Source organism: Rhinopithecus roxellana, chromosome 2 (assembly GCF_007565055.1).
Source record: "Rhinopithecus roxellana isolate Shanxi Qingling chromosome 2, ASM756505v1, whole genome shotgun sequence".
In the NCBI taxonomy this organism is placed as follows: Eukaryota; Metazoa; Chordata; class Mammalia; order Primates; family Cercopithecidae; genus Rhinopithecus; species Rhinopithecus roxellana.
In genome coordinates, this window is record NC_044550.1 from 153805863 (window position 1) to 153827522 (window position 21660).

General features: G+C 41.4%; 1 protein-coding gene and 1 long non-coding RNA gene across 3 annotated transcripts in view; both read left to right on the forward strand.

The window, feature by feature from the left end:
* USP46 (ubiquitin specific peptidase 46) overlaps positions 1–13873 on the forward strand; it is a 69298-nt gene extending 55425 nt beyond the window's left edge. For both annotated transcript variants that reach the window (XM_010369009.2, XM_030922457.1), the window contains exons 6-9: positions 3434–3517; positions 5977–6174; positions 9305–9383; positions 10298–13873. In XM_010369009.2, the coding sequence (XP_010367311.1) occupies positions 3434–3517; positions 5977–6174; positions 9305–9383; positions 10298–10399 (463 nt within the window). In that variant the 3' untranslated portion in view covers positions 10400–13873. The remainder of the gene's footprint in view (positions 1–3433; positions 3518–5976; positions 6175–9304; positions 9384–10297) is intronic.
* A 1087-nt stretch (positions 13874–14960) lies between these two features.
* Positions 14961–17395, forward strand: LOC115892388. Its single transcript, XR_004052274.1, has 2 exons — positions 14961–15637; positions 16986–17395. It is a non-coding gene; the product is annotated as an uncharacterized LOC115892388 (long non-coding RNA).
* The last annotated feature ends 4265 nt before the right edge of the window (positions 17396–21660 follow it).

The window sequence follows — 21660 nt, forward strand, 5'->3', positions numbered from 1 at the left end:
TGAGAACGGAGGAAAAAGTAGAACAAGGAGTTTGATCTATAACTGACTGTGAACCATCAGTTGAGATAACTCACTACTTTTGGAGCAGCCCTATATTAGTCCATTCCCACATTGCTATCAATAAATACCTGAGACTGGGTAATGTATAAAGAAAAGAGGTTTAATTGGCTCATGGTTCTGCATGGTGTTGGCATCTGCTTGGCTTCTGGGGAAGCCTCAGGAAATTTACAATTATGGCAGAAGGTGAAGGGGGAGCAGACATAACTGGAACAGAAGCCAGGGGTTGGAGGAGGGGCTAAACACTTTTAAATGGCCAGATCTCGCAAGAACTCAACCACGATGTATGACGAGGACATCAATGGGAGGATGATGCTAAACCGTTCATGAGGATTCTGCCCCCATGATCCAGTTACCTTCTACCAGGTCCTACCTCCAACATCGGGGACTACAGTTGAATATGAGATTTGGGTGGGGACACAGATCCAAACTATATCAAGCCCCAAAGTGTATTTTTAAGTAATATTTTATTGCTGCTCTGCCTCTTTTTAAAGCAATACAAAGAATTTTGTGTTTTTCTCCCAACCTCTGCTCTATGCTTTGGTAATTTATCCCAAGTGTGGGAGAGAGCAAGTGCCCCTCTGTCTTTCTCATTGAAGAGTTTCCTACACCACTGTTACCCATTTTTGTTCTAACAGGTATAGAGCATTAACTGACAGCTGCTCTGCCTCAGCATTTACTGCTGGGGTCCTTCCCTTCTCCTAACTTACCTTCATTTTCTAATTCTCAACTCATGGATGTCCTAAGAGCATTACTCTGTCAGCGACTTTCTTTGTAAAATGGGTCATTTCCACCTGTCTGGGTGTACAAATCAAATAACTTTTTGGGGAAAATAAGAATGAGTAGGAATGAATGGTTCCCTGTTTGTTGCTGGCCTTTCTTTGGCTATTGTGACCCTTTAGCTTGGTAGTACAGCTTGTCCACAGTAGACATTGGGAGGATATGAAGCTCCATAACGCCCATACTCACCTCCCTGCCTCTGGCTCCCTGGTTCCACTCCAGTCAATCCCATGCAGCCAAAACAAGATTCCACAGCACTTACTCAATTGAAGTATTCAATCAGCTAAGTATGAGTTTGTTTTATATACCACGTAGTTGAAATCTGAAAGTCTAGTATATTTGCATTCTAATGGCTTTCTTGCCTTTTAGCCCTCTCCAGTCCCCCCTCCACCATGCTGTCAAAAGTGGAATTTCCAAAAAGCACTACCTGATGATGTCTTTTCTTTGTTGAGACTATTGGTTAGGGTTCATGCTGGCATCTTGGTAACATATTCCAGGCTGTGTGACTTGCTGCCTGATATGATTTGGCTGTGTCTGCACCCAAATCTCATTGAATTGTAGTAATTCCCATGTGTTAAAGGAGGGGCCAGGCAGAGATAATTGAATAATGGGAGCAGTTTTTCCCATACTGTTCTCGTGGTAGTGAATGAGTCTCACAAGATCTGATGGTTTTATAAATGGGAGTTCCCCTGCACATGCTCTGTCTTGCCTGCTGCCAGGTAAGACATGACTCTGCTCCTCCTTTGCCTTCTGCCGTGATTGTGAGGCCTCCCCAGCTATGTGAAACTGTGAGTTCATTAAACCTCTTTTTCTTTATAAATTACCCAGTCTCAGGTGTGTCTTTATTAGCAGCATGAGAACAGACTAATACACCGCTGCTGCTATTCCCTACCTCCAGGCCTCTGCACTGCGGTGTTCTCTCTCTGGAGTCATTGACTCTTATTTGCTTGTTCACCTGGCACACTTTCCCTCTTTCTCTGTGCTTTCTCCTGGACTTTACACCTGCTTCTGTCTTTGTTGGTTCATTCATTCAACCAACAAATATTAATGCATTCCATTGTGTGTCGTGCTGGGGATATAGGAATGAAAAGCGCACTGCCCACATAGAAGGGAGGCAAGTAATCAAATGAACAGAAGATTGGTTTCAGATGCTGGGAAGAAATAAGACGGCAAAGTGATAGGGGCTGGATAGGCTTGGACAAAGTGGCCAGAGAAGTTTTCTCCAAAGAGGGGATGTTTAGGCTGAGTGCTGAACAACCATGTTAGCCAGCCATGGAAGCTTCCGGGAGGCAGCTCTCAGTGCTGAGAAAATAGCACCTGCAAACACCCTAAGGTAAGAAGAGGATATCCCAGGACCAGTGTGACTGCAGCAGAGAGAAGGAGGCAGGGTGGATAAGTGCAGTGGAAACTGCTGGAGGGTTTCAGCAGGGGAATCATGTAATACTTTTTATTGAAGCTGAACTGATCGTTTCATGTTGTCAGTGGTTCATTTACACGCATCTCTGTTGAAGTGTGAACCGTATGAGGGCAGTTATTTTCTGTGGATCCCCAGAATCTAGCCAAGAGGACTGGCAGGAAACATTTGGGGACTTAATGAATGAAAGAATCCGTGTTTTCTTTTGATGTGTTCTGTGTAAGTGGTAGAATGACCTAACACATTTTAAATAACATTTTATGTTTAATAAAATCTGGTCATTGTGGTACTAGGACACTCTGTGAACAAGGAAATGTCCCAGAATTTTTCAAAACTGTAGGGTGTTAGTCCAGATGTTCTTTTCAGCCCTTGAAGCAGTACCACAGAAATGTTAAGTAGAATCTCGATGGCTGGAAAAGAATGAAAAACCATGACATTTAAAAAATAAAAACCATAAGTAGCAGAGTAGAACCTCAAGATAAGGCAGATACACATATCACAAACACAGTGGCTTTTGTTCTCCAAAGGAGGCAGGCAAAAGTTCATATCCTCTGGCGGGGGAGCAGTGGGGAGCAATGGTTGGTAGGAGGTGGTCATCTGATTAATTCAGGATTTCTTTAGTTCAGTAAGAGGGCAGTTTTGTATATGGTTTAAATTTCATTATCTTTACTTTTGTGCTCTTTGAAAATATGGACTAACAGAGAAATACTGTTTTTCATTAACTACACAATAATGTCACCTTGCATATTATCTGATTTACTTTTTTGGACCTAAGTTTTAGTGTTTATGGTGAGCTTTTACTCAACAGCATTTTTCTATTATGATTTTAGTTTCTAGCTTTTAGGTATTCTCCATTAAATCATGAGTTTTTTTTTCTGAATCCAGTTGGAAACCCTAATTTGTATCTGCCTTTATATATCCCATAAATAAAACTATATTTGAATCTCTCATGGTAAATTCATGATTTGATGAAAAGAACATGTCTACCATCATAATGGCACCCAGTCTTCTTTTTATTTATCCTGTAGTTTCTCTTCCATCCTAGTTTTAAGTAGGATTTTTTTTTATTACTCCTCCTGTTCTTACTTAAAAATTACCCTACAGGTTAATTGAGAGATTTAAAACATGGTAAACCAAGTAGATTTGGACATTTTTTAAAGATGAAAATATTTTCCTCTACAGAGACTTCAGCAACACAGAAACACTGTGTAGTGAACAAAAATATTATTGTGAAACATGCTGCAGCAAACAAGAAGCCCAGAAAAGGTAGGTAAAGATTTAGCTCAGGGTTATCTTTGTGTGGTGAGAAGGATCCAGACTGTGGGGCCCAGCAGGGTTGGCTTTGAATCGATCTCAGCTTCCTGGGCTTGTAGCCATGGAACCTTGGGGAAGTCAGTTACCCTCTTCACCAGTGAAACTGGGATAAGAACGCTGACCTTGGAGAGGACAACTTGGAGAGTTGTCTGTCCGATTGTTTACTTATTTGTTTATTCATTCAGTCATTCAGCAAATATTTGTTGAGCCCTGCCGTGTGCCAGATACTATGCTAGATAAACAAGTAATGATTACATGTAATCACTGTTCTCTTGAGATTAAAGGTAAATTATATAAATACTTAGCAGAGTATATAACACATGGTAGACACCCAATATTATTTTTGTTTGTATTGCTTAAACATTGGGACCTCTTATTTAGAGACAGAGGTTTAAAGAATATATATCATTTCATAAGGACTCATGAGGAAATTATTAACACATCAGTTATAAGAATAGGTGATTAGAGGCTGGGCGCAATGGCTCACACCTATAATCCCAGCATTTTGGGAGGCCGAGGAAGGCCGATCATTTGAGGTCAGGAGTTTGAGACCAGCCTGGTCAACATGGCAAAACACCATCTCTACTAAAAATACAAAAATTAGCTGGGCGTGGTGGTGGGCGCCTATCATCCTAGCTACTCGGGAGGCTGAGGCAGGAGAATCCATTGAACCCAGGAGGCAGAGGTTGCAGTGAGCTGAGATCACACCACCGCACTGCAGCCTGGGTGACAGAGTGAGACTCCTTATTAAAAAAAAAAAGAAAAGAAAAAGAACAGGTGATAAGAAAGAAAGTTATTGCACCATCTTTTCTGCACACCAGACAGTTACAGCCCTTGGAAAATCTGGAATAACCAGTTGTTCCCCATTAATCTGCTCCTACAAGCCAGGAAAGTTGCCATTTCAGTCATCCTGCAAAGGCTTCCGTGAGTTAAATCTATCTTGTCAGTGGTCTGGAGTATTCAAGGCAGCTGGCAGATGCTCAGTACTGCTGTCTAAAACCCTCAGGGGTCTAGACCTGAGGTTGAGATCATTTCTCTGCCAGCCTTCCCAGGCATTCACTCCAAACGTGTACACTTTTCTTTGCTGCAAAACTTGCAGATGGTTAGTCACTGTAGCAGACAGGCCTCAAGGAGGTAGGTAGATATCTTTTGTTAGTAAAGAAGGTCACTCACGTCTGCCCCCTATCCTTATAACCTCAGTCTGCCTAAGACTGGCCTTGGGTCTTCCTTTGTGGCATTAAGATATTTTTCGTTCAGCCCTGGGGAGTTTATACATTACAATGTCATGTGTTCCCGTAAAATATGGGGTTCCCCATAATTCTTATTTCTCTAGTGTTGTTTTACTTGCTTATTTGTATGAACAGGGCTTTTCCTTAATAGATTCCTTAAAACTATTCTTTTAAAATTTGTCCTTTTCACATGCTATGCATTAAAAATGTATGCCAACTAAATGGCATTTACACTTATTTCAGTACATTCATGGAATGGGGACCTGGAAGATAACTGGAAGACCCGTTATTCTAGCAGTATACTCTGCATAAACTGTTATCTTTGTGACTTTTTACTGAGGAATGTTAACAATCACCTAGTAAAAAACCTTTGTATGTTTATATAAGTTTGGGAAGTCCAACATCAAACAACAGAACAATTCCTTTACTGCAGGATTTCTCAAAATCTTCAGTGTGGTAATGTACACTTAGGATCTTCAAAGCAGAAAGTAGCATCGTCCAAACTTACTTAGCCACAGAAACATCACATCTGTTAACATCTCCAGTGCTCTCATGCACCCAGTTTGCGAAATGTAGCCCTAAACCAACCCCTGCATTTTATAAATGAGGAAACTGAGAGCTAGAGAAGGGAAGTGACTTGCCCAAGATCACAAGGGTCGGAATGAGAGTGAGCCTGGCACGCTTGGTGTCCGAATGCCCAAGAGTGTGTGTCAGAAACATCCATCCTCCTGCCAGTCCTCGGAACCTGTAAGTCCAGTAGTCGGCACCGTCTACCTTGTCCTCCTCCCATCTTCCTGTTCTCAAAAGCTCTCAACCCTCTTCCCCATCATCTGAGGGGGTAGACTGTCCAAGTATCATTTCTCTCTGGAAGGCACAGGGCAGTGGTGGAGAACAATTGCACAACCTATTTTTATTTGTACAAAAATTCTGAAACATCTCCTTTCAACAAATAGACACACACCGTTGTACATTTCTCCTGCTGGGATGCTCCTGGGAGCCAGGGATGTAGGTTAAGTCAGCACTATATAAGCCAACATACTTTTATCCTTGCAAACTGTTTGGTTGTTTGCTGGTTTGAAGTTGGATAGAACTTCCTCCTGTTCTGTTTGTGCAGATGACAGTGTATTCTCTTCCCCTGATAGGTGTTGGGTACAACTGATTTTCTATTTCGTGGTTTCTTAGGATGAGGGTAAAAAAGCTGCCCATGATCTTGGCCCTGCACCTAAAGCGGTTCAAGTACATGGAGCAGCTGCACAGATACACCAAGCTGTCTTACCGTGTGGTCTTCCCTCTGGAACTTCGGCTCTTCAACACCTCCAGTGATGCGGTGAACTTGGACCGCATGTATGACCTGGTTGCTGTGGTCGTTCACTGTGGCAGGTAAGGGCAGGAATGGAAGCAGACATACAGGGTACGTGTAAGGGTTGCCCCTTCGCTGAAGCATACCCAGCTGCACCTTTCCTGGGCCGTGGCAGTCAGTACTTTTGGGATATCTTCCAAACTCTTACTGATCATCACAAAAAGTATGTAAACATGCCTGCAGACACATAAAATGAGCATTCCAATAATGAAAATCTAAATGTTCTATCATGAGAGAAATCACTTAATAAATCTCCTTTGCATGGAAATGATGGTTATGAGGAATTTGAAATAACATGGAGAAATGTCTATGCTATGATTTTAATTTTTAAAAAGCCCAGTTGCATTTATAGTATGATCTCAAAAGTATTTTAAGATGTATAAATAAAGACTGGAAGCACTGGATCAAATTTAATATTTTTTTGGCACTTTGAGTGATTAAAAATATATTCTCAAAAAATATTCTTTGTTATTTTTGTTCTTTCCCCAACATTCTGTAATAAGTGTATAAGCAGAAAAAAGATAAGAGAGAGAAGGCCTCTAGATATGGAAAGGCAAAGCATTTTGCCGAAATTCCTTTGAGCAGATATTTTTTATTCCATAATTTGGTATAAGGAAAGAAAAATATATTGAAAATTCACCTGTTTGTTATTCTTTGCTCAGCTGGGACAGGTATATGTTCTGTCTTGGGAGTAGGCACAGCTTTCCCCCGCCCTTGTAGGTTTTAGATTGGGGCGTGTCACAGAGTAAGAGTCTTTCTCCACCATCTGCTAAAATTGGATTGTGGTGAACACACCATTACCAGGAGACTACCATTGCCACGCGCAGGAATAGACTGATATATTTTTAATTGTGTACTAGGGTAGATGGCATCAGAAACTGTAACTTCACATCTGAACCACCCCATATTTTATCCTGCATGTATTAACTTTAAGTCACTGGATGTTTTCTTGTATTCTCAGTAAAATGATATTTATTGGCTAGTTATATGCCAGTTTTGTGGTGTTCTCCCTAAAGAAGAGCTGTTATTCTTTTGAAGAACACAGGGTTCCAGTGACCTGGAACCTAGCCTTGAGCACTGGGTGAGGCCTCACATTGGTGCAGGGTTCAGGAAGGTCTTAAGGCAGGCAGAGCCTGGGACCTGGTGGGCATTGTGGCTAAAGTGGGTGGCAGGGGTGGTGTGAACAGGAGGGCCCCTGGCACAGGGTACGCAGGACTTTCAGTGTGAGTCTCTGTGGGTGCCCAATTCAAATCCTTGGGAGGACTGGCAGAGACCCAGGTGAGGGAACTGGACGTCCAGCGGGAGATTGGGTTCTCTAAGGTCAGTTTCTGTAATGTGAGCACAAGGTCAGAAGAGCCCTGGTAGCAGAAATCAGTTGGTGCCAAGTCATGCATGCCACTAACTAGGATTCTTCAAACTCCTCCCCACAGAAGTAGCATTGTTCTCCTATGTGGAGCAGGGTTGGCCTATGCATGCGGATTGGGTGGCTTCCAGGTAGCACTGGAAAGCTGTGAGGTTAGGGAGCTGGGCCTGCCTTCCCTTCCATGCCAGGAAGGCAGGCCCACAGTTGCAACAGGTACATAGCCTCATGCATTGATTTCTGCTGCAAGTTTTTTTTTTAAGCTCATATTTTCTGGGTTCCATGCCAGGATCTGAAGATAGAGTAACAAAAAGACACACAGCGCAGGGGCCCGCCCTCACAAAACTTATAATCTATCTGGAAAGACTGATAATGAACAAGTAAACACACTGCCCTGCTACCTCCAAAACCAAACCACTGCAAGATAATTTGATTTTGATCAGTGCTATCAGGAATAAACAGGGAGATGAGTGAGTGATAGGAAATACCTCTTCAGGTGCGGTGGTCAGCAGAGATTTATCTGGGGAAGTGACATTTGAGCTGAGGGCTAAAAAGAATGCAGTTGGGGGAGGATTATCTCTGGCAGAGTTTACAGCAATGCAAAGGCCCGTAATGTGAAGGGGGTGGCGTGTGAGAGGAGCCCGATGGGCTGCAGCTCAGAGGGAAAGGGAGACAGTAGCTGGAGGAGGCTGGAGAAAGGGCAGGAACAGATCACTGGCATCATCTTGTGTTGAAAGAGGGTAAACAAAAGGGAAAGTTTGGCTTTTTCAACTTTAACAGTGCGTTAAAAAACAGTTTTAGGTTTAGGATTAAAATCTCCTCACTTGTGCAAATCTAACCTAACTACATAGTGACAACTGCTTAGTTGTCCTTTCTGCTTTTTTCCATATAGCATAGTATATGGCTTTTTAACACTTGTTACTATGCTTATTGGTTTGTTAATGTCTTTCTAAAACACAGATCGTGCAACTCCTTAAAATTCCCATTTCTTCCTGGCTTGCTCGAAGCAAAGCCTAAAATCTTACCTGCGATTCCTACACCTGCCCCTCAGCCCCCTCCGGTCTTCCCCTCCTCACTCACTCTGCTGCTCTGGCCTCCTTTGGCCTCTCTGCTGTTCCTGAAGACACCAAGTGCTACTCACCCACCCCAGGCGTTTGCACTTGCTATTCCCTGTTTCTGAAACTTCCATCCCAGAGTCACATGGCTTCTCCCCACGCCCTGACCCCAACCCCACCCCTACCCCTACCCCTGCCATTTCCTTCAGGGAAATTTCCTTCTGCTCACATTATCAAAGTGGCCTCCCTTCACTTTCCATCAAATATTACCTCCTCCCATCACTCATATCCCATTAACCTGCTTCATCCTTCTCCGTGACATTTCTCACCACTTGACATACATTTATAAGTTTAGTTTGTGTATTGCCAATCTAGCCCCTACCCCAAGTCCCAAGTAAGTGAGGTCTTTGTTTTGTTCACTGCTTCTTCCCCTGACAGCTAGAATAGGGCCTGGCACAGAATAGGTAGAGAGTAATTTTTTGTTAATATTTACTGAATTTGAGTGTCTGTTTTTGCTGCTAGATTATGAGTCCTTAGAAGACATCTCTTCTGTCCACTTTTCTATTCCCGTGTCCAGCATAGTGTCGTGAACATAGACATGAACTATATTCCAAGTTCTTTATGCTGATGACATAGTTTGTTTCCCAGAGAATCACTGCTTATAAAGAGCTAAGTAGAGTTTTATAAAGAGATAAATGTTAACTTGCTGACTTTCTTTTATTTGTTCTTTTCCAGTGGTCCTAATCGTGGGCATTATATCACTATCGTGAAAAGTCACGGCTTCTGGCTTTTATTTGATGATGACATTGTAGAGGTTGGTTCGCAGATTATTCTCCAGTAGTCATAGAGCATCAATAGTATTTCAGGGAATGTATATGTATAGATGTTTTCTAAAATAGGCCTGTTTCCCCATAATGTAATTTGAAAACAACTTAAATTTCTATTCAAAACCAAATTCTGCTAATCCCCATGCTCCATGGAAAGGGAGAAGGGGTGTGATCACGGACTCACCGACGAGTGTTCTCTACGGTTCAGCTATAGACACGGGATTTCTCTATCTGTGCCACCATAAATCATACTTAAGTATAAGTCTTGTTTCCTATCATGACTAAAGCCCCCTCTGATACAGGGCAAACACTAGACTTCAAAGTTCTATTAAAATTATTTTATTATAACAAATTTTTCTTGTATCGATTATTGTTTAAAATATTTTTCTTCAGTCTGTTGGATCTGGAAATCTTTATATTACACCAATACATTCTATGTATTGATGTTGTTATAAAAGAATACTAGCTGGAATGAATTCTACACTCAAAGACATGATCTATTTTAACCCACTAGGGTAGCAGTTTTAGCAGGAATAACACTAAAAGAATAACACTAAAAGTGGAATAACACTAAACTCTGGTGGCCGGAAAGACTTAAGGCTATTTCCAGGACCCATCAGTTTACCATTTGGGAGATGTCTTGTCTTGTTCTTCAAAGAGTGCCCACACAGGGTTGCTAATGCATGAAGGCGTTGCCTACTTTCCCAGAGATGTACAATTTATGTGATGATGTCCTTCAGCCAAGTCTGTGGAATTCTCCATTTGCTATTGAAAGTTCCTAATCATGATTTCATAACAAATTGTCCTCCTTGCATTTTAATATATATTCCATTAGTTTTTATCTCCTTTCCCCAGAAATCATATTATATAATTGTATTGTTTTCTTTCTCCTTTATTGCAGAAAATAGATGCTCAAGCTATTGAAGAATTCTATGGCCTGACATCAGATATATCAAAAAATTCAGAATCTGGATATATTTTATTCTATCAGTCAAGAGAGTAACTTAAAGAACTGTGTAACTGAGTCAAGTAGGGGAAAATATTCAAAGCACTATTACCTGGTTTCTCTGCAGTCTTTCTTCTTCCCCAGTGGCCCACTAATGGTATCACTCTTGAGTCTCAATGGTCTGGCCGAGTTAGACTCTCTCCTTTTGTGTTTTTACATGCAGCACTACTCTTGGTTTTATTTCAGTCTGACGTAGAGTTAACTGCAATCAGATTGTAGTCTGATTTATATGAATAACAGTTGCTAATTTTAGGACTGGGTGAAAGCTATGCCATTCATTATGTCTGGCTGTATTAGAATGACATTTCCTATGAATGTCTATGGTCTATTTTAGGTGTTTGCTAAACTTCTGTGGCTTCCAGGGTCTTCTTACAATGCATTCCTTTAACTTGTCCCTGGAAGCATTGCTACCCATTTTCAGCTTCTCTGCCTCATTTCTGATAAAAGGACAGAAGAATTGGGTAGATATTCACCTTCTAGAGGTGAAACTATAGCTTTAAGTTTGTGCAAGTGAAAATGTTGAAAAGTGAGTAACTTCGATACTAAAATCATCCTTCACATGAAACAGGGTGAAGAGAAGCTGTCCGCGGTGGGTGGTGTTGGCTGGCATTGGCACTAGGCTGTGCTGACCTAGCCATTAGAATTCCAGGGGCTAAGAAGGCTCAGGGCAGGCAAAGCCAAGAGGGGGGGGAAGTTTTTGTGGACAATGAAAAGTTATTTTCATACCTTTCTACCAAAACCCAAGTTTCAGGAAAATAACTCTATGTTGTTTATTTTCAGTGACACTTCTGTAAGGCCCTGTGAGTTGTATTTATCCTGTATCGGGCACTGCTAAGCTTTTCAAGGTATCTTTCCAATCCTGCTGATGTGTCACAGTCAGTGACTGCAGGGCTGGCAAACCTCCCCTTAGCCAGTCAGCACGGCATTGTTCCTTATCAGGAATAACAAAGGTACTGCATCTTTCCAGCCATCAGCACATTGTACAACTTAACTTTTTAACATAGTCCGTCTGTTTACTGAGGCACTGGCGAGTCCCAGGGCTGATACAGAACCTTCCCTAGAGGGAATACCAGAGTTAGGTGGGTATGAAGGTGGCTCAAAGGAAGTGTCCGTGGGCAGGGGGAGGAATGAACAAAATGGCGCTGTTTCTTTGGCTCAGACTCCTAAAATGCTTGACAAGACAGAATTTTTTTGGAAGAACCTCATCTCACTATAGTTACTTTTTTCACTTTTGTTATATATGTATTTATTAGAGCATTTGAATATTGGTACCTTTAATTAAAAGGGTCGTTTGGTGTTTTGCCGTTGAGCTGGTTTTTGAGTCTTAGATCTTGGCTTCCTTTGGAAGTCACGTAACTACCATACACTATAATAAACTGTGAACATATTTTTGTTACCTAATGCATCCGCTAATGAACATGCAAACTTTGGGCATAATGTGAACTAAAATTGAAATGGAAAATGTTAGTGGCCATTTTGCAACAATGAAGAGGATAGCACTTTATCTAGATGAAAACTGGATTTCTTATCTTTGAAATATCTTGAACTGTTTATTGCTCAGAACTTAAGTAAGCATGCCAACATTTCATTTGTTTATGCTTGAAGTGAAATGTTTTACTTTTCACTGGAGAAGACAAAACAGGGTGATCTTCATGTTGTTGTTTTATACAGTGATGGAAATGTACCTTGCCTTGTTTAGAGGCAATTTTACATTTATAAGCATTGTTTTTCTCTCCATGAAACTTATGCAGTGATCACTACCTGGAAGGTGAGTCTTTGTCTCCTTTTAAGGAGAGGCACTTTCCGACTGAAGGTGATTAATGTAGGAAAATGTTTGTACTACATAGAATCCATATATTTGACTTCAAGTTACAAAGTTTTAAGAAAATGATGGTTGGCCTCTAATATATTGGAACTGATTCATAAGAAAAGCTATTAAAATTATCTTTGAAACAACTGTTGAAACTAATTTATTAGAAAAAATATTTCGATTGGAAGCCTGTAGAAGTAATGTTTAAATGCTCAGTCATAAGTTCAGGATATTTCTTTTCTATTTGGTTGTGCAAAATGTTTTTCCCAGTGATTTAATCGAAGTAATTCCTTTTAATAGAGAGAGTCAGTTAAAATTCAGCATTCATGGATAGATTTTTAGAACGAAAAAGGGTAAGTAAGGGAAAATATTGCAAAGACATTAAAACAGTTGTATGGTGCAGAAAAAGAAGATTGGAAAAAGACCAAAACACACTTCTCCAGCAACACTCCATCAGCTTTTTAAAATTTAGAGCTATCTGCTAATTTTTTCACTCTTCCTCCTCAATAAATGAAACAAACACTAGGCAGCTACAAGTTTTTCCCAATCATGTATCTTTATGTAAAGACAGTAACATGCAAACACTTTTAGTTTACATCTCTCATTCATAGTGTAAAACAGGAAATGGTGTGGGAGATGTGAGACCATTCTGAGGTCAGCAATAGCCCAAAGGCTCCTCAGTATTCCCTCCAATGGCCAAGGATTTCCTGTGTCATCTGCAGAAGTGAGTAGGCCTGCTGTATTTCTTTTAACTGCTGGGTGTTATAAAATAAGTTACAGTGTTTTACACTTAAAAAAAAACAGAAGGAACATTTGCTTTATTGGTTACTTACTAGTTTAGCCTCTAGGTTATGGCATAAAAAATGCTAAAAAATCATGTGTTTAAAAGTAAATGTTGGTAAAATGCTGGCATCAAGTCCTATTGTGTTGGTGCATTTTCCCTTCTATGGTCATAGGAAATGGACTGGTCTGAAGAGAGTGAGGCACAACATAAGCAGAGCATTAGTTTGAATAGGAAGTCAGTCATATTTGGTTTTATGGCCTGGTATATTTTGGATTTAAGATAAAATGGGGAAAAAATGTCAGAAATGGTCCCTATGCATTTATTTTCATGGATACCCTTAATTTCATGGGCATGCCGAATAATGATCTATGTTCTAACTGGAGCTTAGGGCTTATTTTAGATATTGGAGTGTAGCTTTATTACAGATGGATTTTATCTTTCAACATTGCATTTTGATCAACTTTGTATATTCATGTGTAGTAAAATATTGTGCACTAAATGTTTTGCCCTTGTTTGCTATTATATGGTCAAGGCATTTATCAGCACTATTGTAATGAACTCATGTAAATGGCATGGGTCAGGGAAAATTATTTCCTACTTTTCTGCCTAATTAAATTTCTGTTTTCCAGTATTACATTAATTTATTTTTGGCTTCCATTTCTGTGTAACCAAAATAGTTACTGTATTTGTGTGGCATTCCTATAATTTTGTTGCTAAAAATATTGTAGTTTTTATTTAAAGTAATCTGTACCTTAATTTTTTAAAATGTAACCAATTCAAGCACTTTAAGCAATAATGTCAATCTTGTGAAATTTTAATCAGTTTAACACCCTGCCTCTAAAATTGTTTGCAAAAAATAAATAAATGAATAAAATGGAAATTCTCTTTCTAGAGAATTATATCCGGTTAATGCTACACACATGGACTTAAAATCATTTTTATAAAGTGTGAGTCAGTGGCAAGTCTTATGTCCAAGTAATTATTACAAACTTAATTTTGAAGCAGTGGAAATGTACAGAACATTCTGGTCACTATAATATATAAAGGCAGCGTTACTCTCAAGGTTGATAAAAATCAATGTTCTGGAGATAACTCATCACTTTTTTGAGTGAAAAAGATCAACAGAATTTAATTCAGGGAACAGTATCTGGAGAATAGCAAATTGAGAATATCAGTGAAAAGAAGTTAGGGATAGTTAACTAGGCATCACAGTGAATTTCTTTTTGGGGACTTTGCATATAAAATCCTCTTAACCAGTTATTAAATGAAAGATCCATTCCTCAAATAAAGAGGCAGCCTATAGCATCTGGTTTCTAGGAAGGAGTAGGAGTGTGGTTGGTCCCTGGTGTCCTGATAGCCAGCTGACTTCTGGGCTTGTTTCTGAGCCACGGGGAACCCCCAGCTTCAGAAATCCTCAGGTGGGTTCACACCACTCCCTGCCCCAGGAGGGGGGCAGGCACAGGTCCATGCCATGTGGCCTCAGTGAAGCCTACAGTAATCATGGGTAGGGCTGCTTTTCCGCATCAGTCACCCAGGTCATCTGTGGGTGGACAGATTGTCATCTGAATATATGCTTGGGTCCATTTATGGGAATAAAACCTCACAGACAAAGAGCAGGGAATGTGCCAGTAAGTGTTGAGTCTCCCAGCTGCTGTCCATCTTCTCAGGGCAGTGCAGTTGAACCTGACTGAGCTGAAACAGAGACTGTTGGGAAAGTCACTTCTGTCTGCCATGAAGGCCAAAGGAAGAGAAGATCTGGCCGGGCGCGGTGGCTCAAGCCTGTAATCCCAGCACTTTGGGAGGCCGAGGCGGGCGGATCACAAGGTCAGGAGATCGAGACCATCCTGGCTAACACGGTGAAACCCTGTCTCTACTAAAAAATACAAAAAACTAGCCGGGTGAGGTGGCAGGCGCCTGTAGTCCCAGCTACTCGGGAGGCTGAGGCAGGAGAATGGCATGAACCCAGGAGGCAGAGCTTGCAGTGAGCTGAGATCTGGCCAGTGCACTCCAGCTTGGGTGACAGAGCAAGACTCCGTCTCAAAAAAAAAAAAAATAGAAGATCTTGGGAATGTGTTTTTCTTTCCTAGGCCTCACTTTGTCAGTGGGATTTATAGGATAGGCCTGTCACTACCAAGGTGACACAAATTCTAGAGAATGTATTTTCCCATTTCTTCAAATTTCCTTTCCTCTCTTTGTATTGATACTTAAAATACCTTTACTAAAAAAATCAAGTGTTCCATTTCCATTGCCTTGTATTTACATGAAGATAAAAATATTTGCTAAGTCATTGTATTTGTCCATTCTGGCAGTGCTATAAAGACATACCTGAGACTGGGTCATTTACGAAGAAAAGAGGTTTAACGGACTCGTGGTTCTATGGGCTGTACAGGCTTCTGTTTTGGGGGAGGCCTCAGGAAACTTAAAATCACAGCAGAAAGCAAAGGGAAAGCAAGCCCGTCTTACGTGGCAGGAGCAAGAGGAAAAGAACAAAGCGGGAGGGATTACACACTTTTGTTTCTTTTTTTTTTTTTTTTTTTTAAGATGGAGTCTCCCTGTCACCCAGGCTGGAGTGCAGTGTTGTGATCTCAGCTCACTGCAACCTCTGCCTCCCAAGTTCAAGCGATTCTCCTGCCTCAGCCTCGTAAGTAGGTGGGACTACAGGCATGTGCCACTATACCCGGGTAATTTTTGTGCTTTCAGTAGAGACAAAGTTTCCCCACATTGGCCAAGCTGGTCTGGAACTCCTGACTTCAGGTGCCTCAGCCTCCCAAAGTGCTGGGATTACAGGCATGAGCCACCTTGCTCGGCTGGAGTTACACACTTTTAAACAGTCAGATCTTGTGAGAATTCAGTCACGAGGCAGTACTAGGGGAATGGTGCTAAATCACCTATGAGTCAATCACCTCCCACCAGGCCCTGCCTCCAACACTGGGGATTACAATTCAACATGAGATTTGGGTGGAGACACAGCCAAACCATATCAGTCATTTTTCTTTTACTGAGGGAAAATTTTGGTTGTGGGGTTAGTACTAAAGATAGTCCATGTAGACTTTTTGTGAAGATGCCCCAGGTGGAGAGATTTTTAATTAGGCATTTGTTTGGCAACTGTTACATTCTAGGCATTGTGACAGGAGTTGGCAGATAAAAAGGTGACACAGATTGGGTCCCTCTTACAGACTCATTTTTTGTCTCAGAAAAGTCTGGATGAGAAAGAAATTTATGTTGTGGAAATAACACTTGTTCGGGAAACTCCTTGCAATTCAGCACAGTTTGGTATTCAGCCCCAGCCTCACCATGCAGGTGGCACTGTTGGATGAAGCCACCTCATCCTTTTTCCTGGGAGCCCCACGCTCTTCCCAGCCTGCCTTCCAGCTCAGGGACAACACATTTTGAAAAAAAAAAGTATAAATTGGTTATATTGCAGCAATGAACTTCACGTTTTGCCTCTTCTCATGTTAAAAGAGCCAGTATCATGAAAGCCTCAACAGTGGGCTTTATGAATCAAGTATCTGTTATTTCTAAACAATCTGTTTACGTTATGACTAAATAATTAGAGCCTATGTAGACTTACCAAAAAAAGATAGGGCATAAGTGGTTTATTGGTGCATCAACCTTTGTTTGCTTTTTAAGGTTCCTTTATGTTTTAAAGTGATTTGAACAAAAGACATTAGGAGCTTCCAAAGGAAAAGTAACTTCATTTTGGCTATGAGATAACAGAGTCAGAAATGACGTTAGATTGTGTAGAAAAGACTTCTAATTGTGTGCTTAATTCCCACATGATTATAATAAACTATGTATTAACCTTGGTGGGGTCGTACTCAGGTTGTCAATTACACGGATGCATCTTTCACTTTTTTCTCTCCCAAGAGTGAGAGAAAGAGTGAGGTCGTGCTTAAGGCAGTGTGGAATTCTATAGAAGCTCTTCATGGAAAAGGAGTTCAGGCACTTGTGTTTAGATTGCATCTGATTCTGTTCTTACTTCCTCTCAGCATAAGGGAGCTTTGAAAAGAAAACGGAGACTTGTATCCGACTTGGCTAGAAGCAAAATAATTTGATCATTGGAGCCACCATTTCTATGTATTTGATCAAGTCCTCCTCAGGAATCCAATACAGCTGTATTCATATTTCACTCTCTCTTCATGGACCTTGCTGGAAAGAACATTCTGTGCTAAGAAAATGGAAAATAAATGCGAGAAAACTTTAAGAGTGAGCCTTCACGTCTCCTGCAGCAGGTGATATCTCTGTACTTCAGAGCTTGTCTCCAGGTTGAGAATTACCTGTTTTCCACTCTGAGGAGATTAGAAAGATAATTTTTTAATGGGTTATAAAACTTGTGTGAAGAAGATTGACCTCCACCTCTCCTGTGAAATAAATTGTTTGAAAACTCTTTGAGGAGAAATGGCTTCGGTATATTGTTCTATCTGTGCTACCCCAAAGCCCGGAGAACAAATATTAATTATAAATTGCTAGGCTAAGTATGTCATATGTGCCAGCTTCGACATGTAAACCAAAGAAAAGGATTGAGCCAAGTCTCAATCAATGTACAGGTTATTTTGCCAAAGTTGAAGATACACCAGGGAAAAGAGACACAAGCCACAGTATGATCTATGGCCCCTGCTTTTTACAAAGAGGAATCTGAGGGCTTCAGTATTTAAAGGGGAAAAGTAGGCAGGAGGAGGAAGGAGGAAAGAAAAAAAAAAGAGGGAGAGTATGGTCATATTCTTAGGAGGCTTTGATTCACACTCGCTGAATCCACATGCTGCGTGTGGAAAGGAATAGGTAAAGGAACAGTAAATTATGTATGTCTCCTACTCAGGTAAAACTACACTTTACAAAAGATAAACAGAATAGAAAAAGAAGTCAAATATGCATTTATCTCAAGGTGGGCAGTGGGGATGATTTCTATTCTCCTCTTGTCCCATATTGCAGGAGGCCACCTGGGGAGACATGGCCTCTTTTTGCTATCTGTTTAGGAACAAAAGGAAAGACAGTTTTCTGTGACCCAGCTTCCAAGCTTAACTTTTTTCTTTGGTATAGTGAGTTTGGGGTCCCGAGATGTTCTTTTCCTTTCACAGATGTATGAGACTTCAGCAGAAGGGTGAAGGCTGTAGAATGGAGAGAAAACTCTCTTCCTGCATGGCTAATGATTGACTTGGTCTTTTAACTGATTATGTCATCTGAGAAGTCTGTGAAGGTTTATGAAGAATGAATTCACCATAGAACCTCCCCTCAGATGGAAATGTATACACAATGTAGAAGAATAAGGGGCTGTGAGTCTCAGGAGTAAGAGGAGGGGAATAAGGTTAAGACTCCTGGTACTGCTTAGCTTCTAGTCTTGGGTCTTGCCACAACACCTGCCCAACACGTGTGTGTGTGTGCTTTGCAAGGTTAGCTGGGACCCAGGTAAACCCCACTTTGTCCCTCGCTGACAGGAAACCTACACATTCTCTGCCCTCTCTGTTGTTTCCCTGACCTCGCTCTCCCATGGAATTTTAGATTCAATTCAATGGAGTTCAGGTTCTAGTGTGGGTTGGTCACCAGCCGATGCAATCCCCCTAGCGTATGGGAAAGCCAAGGATCAGGAGACATGAGATCCTAGTTCAGTCCTGGCCTTTGCTTCCTGGTTTGCCTAACTCAGATGTTAGACATAGTATTGGGGTAGGATGCTAATGAGTGGTAGTTGGTGGAGGGGCCATTTTCCACAGAAGTCCCCAAGGGGGAGAGACCAATTGGCAACACAGTGGAAAGTATATCATATTAGCTACTTAAATCATAAATAGTTCTGGGAAATAGGCTCTACTGTTTTATTTATTCCCCACAACATTTCCTAACATTTCCTAGGCATGAAATACGACGCTGAAGACGTGAGAAAAACAAGCATCCCCTGACAGCCAGGGGCTAGCCTGAGACAGCCACCCTCTGATGTTGTCAGGAGCCATCCTGGCGCTCATCGCTGGGCTGTGGTGTTTCTTGTTTGACGTAAATCACACAGAACACCAGCCTTAGACAAGGTCATGCCGTGACTGTGATGAAGTGAGATGAAAAACAAGACCACTTCATAATTTCATCCCAGCGTAGACAAACACAAGGTCACTGTATAAACCACGAAATCACAAACATCCCCCACTCTCCTCATCACCAGTTCCCATTTTAGCTTCTCTGTCATCTGTGCTACATGAGATTTACTGTGATCTCAATCAGATCATCTCCCCCACTTCCTGACAGCACCCAATACAAAGCACACCCCTATCCACGGAACATTCCCATGAATGACCTAAGCAAGGCCTCCATCCTCAGAGTTCTTTCTGACAGTCGCTTACGAGATGCCCCACAGTCGGCCAGAGTGTGTGGTCTCTCAGTGCACTGAGCATTTGTTCAACCACAGTTGTGTTTCTAGTGGTCTGACTGGAGAGTGCTAGACTGAGAAGTCATTTCCTGAGGTCTGCTGTTCTCATGAGGGCAAGGGGGAAAGGAGCATCATACACACAAACAGGATGGCTACTAGTATGCTGGCGCCTCATTGATCTGCAGCAACTCCTCCTGCCCACGGAGTTGGTGGTGTTGGCCCAGACACCAAAGGAGGCTTCTTACAAGTAACTCTGGAGAAATCTGGACTTCAGTTTTTCCTAACCTGTAAAACAAGGTCAAAGCAGGTTTGTAATGAATAGAAATGCTGCAAAGCATGTGGTGTGATAGTGGGCATGGCCTGGTAAGACTGACATGCTTTGCTCATTGTTCATAGTTCCTGGCACCTTCACACCTCCCCTTAGAGTCCCTCAGGCTCAGGTGTGTCTGTGTCTCGAACCCTTGTTTTCCTGAGGGGTCAGAACCACTATTTGAGGCAGGGCCTGAAACAGAGGAGATGGGGACTGAGCTCCCTCTGGAGGGTTCAGTCAATTTCAGGAATTCCGATTTGCTCCAACAGAAAGTCCAAGTTCTGTCTGGATCCTGTTATATGTGCTCAAGAGCTTTCCAGAATCATAGGGCTGGGGTGGGGAGGGATGATCCTGGTGTGGATAGGGCAGGTGGCAGTAGAGATGACTGAAGATGCAGGGACAGGGTCCGGTGCCCTCTAGTTTGAAGGGCCCACTGACACCTCCTGGTTGTCCTCAAAAAGAGCTATTGTGCAAGTCTTGCTCTTACTTTACTTACATTACTTGTCTATGTGTTTTGTTTAAAAAAAAAAAAAATCCCAATGTGACAACAGTGATCTTGAATCCAAACCAAGGCTGAAGTTAAGCCCTTACCTTTCTGCAAGACAGGGCAATGGAACAAGAGATCATGAAAAGGGAGAAGAAGACATTCTCCATGAAGACAGTGTCCTGTCCCTCTCTGAAGCTGGTGCCTAGAAAGGGTTGTCGAGTTAAAACAAATGTGTGGCAAGAAGATGTGGGGCTAGTGTGGAGAAATCTAAGAAGAGAGGAGAAGTGATTCTTATTCCTATTTAGCTTTTTAACGTTACAAAGCAGGAAAGGAAAGGTCAACCTGAAATAATTTAAGTCAGGATCCAATTAAAATAGTTTAAGTGCAAAGACTGAGGGTAGCTGTCCAGGCATACCCGGACACCAGAGAATGATTACTAGGGTTCCCGGTGTGGGGATAAGTGAAGATTGTTTATATAGGCAAAAATAGGTGTAGAACAGAATCACAACATTCTCCATACAAAGGCTAGCACAGAGATATAAGATTTGATTGGCTACTGTTGATTACACTCCAAAGGATTGCTTAACATCTAATTGTGAAGAGGTAAAAATCATGAGGGTCTTTATCTCATTTAGCCTAGGTTTGAATAAAGATTAGGGAGTCTGGTTAATATATAACATCTCAACACAAAGATCAAGAAGCAACAGTCATTCACTAGAGAAGAAAAACAACTGTGACTCAGTTTCCAGGGCTTAACTTTTGCCCTCGGCATAATAAATAGGGAAGGTCCTGAAATTTTTTCTTTTCACAGAAGAACAGAAGAAGAAAAGAAAGAAAATGGAGAAATCAATGTAAGGGTTTAAATAAAAGATCTGAGAGCCACTTTCTGATTTTGGGAGGTACAGGAAAAGAGCCCCATGGCAAGCCAACTAAAGTGGCAAAGCATAATTTTAATCCTTATAGTCCTCCCCTACCTGAGAACAAATATCCTGTTTTGTTTCTGCTATTCAAGTTTTGGTTACAATTTTTTGCAAGCTATTGATTTTTGTAGGCAAAAACTGTGAGACCTCTCAAAAGTGATATGGGATAGGGACTCATTTATCGTTTTAGAAAAAGTGATGTAGGATAGAAACTCATTTACTGTTTTAGAATTTCTGGAAAATAGTTTTGCATTTTGAAGCTTTCATTATTTTTGCTAGAAGCATTTATTTGTAATTATGTCTGCTGACCCCAGACTCTAAGCTACATAATAGAACTTTAATTACATTAGGTACTGGATTTTTTTCTCTTCCCCATTTACGTATATGGAGGAATGGAGTATTGGACAGAAAGTCGACCGGGCATGGTGGCTAACACCTGTAATCCCAGTACTTCAGGAGGCCAAGGCAGGCAGATTGCTTAAGCCCATGAGTTTGAGACCAGCCTGGGCAACATGGTGAAACCCCCATCTCTACAAAAATTAGAAAAATTAGCCAGACTTCCTGGCATGTACCTGAAGTCCCAGCTACTTGGAAGGCTGAG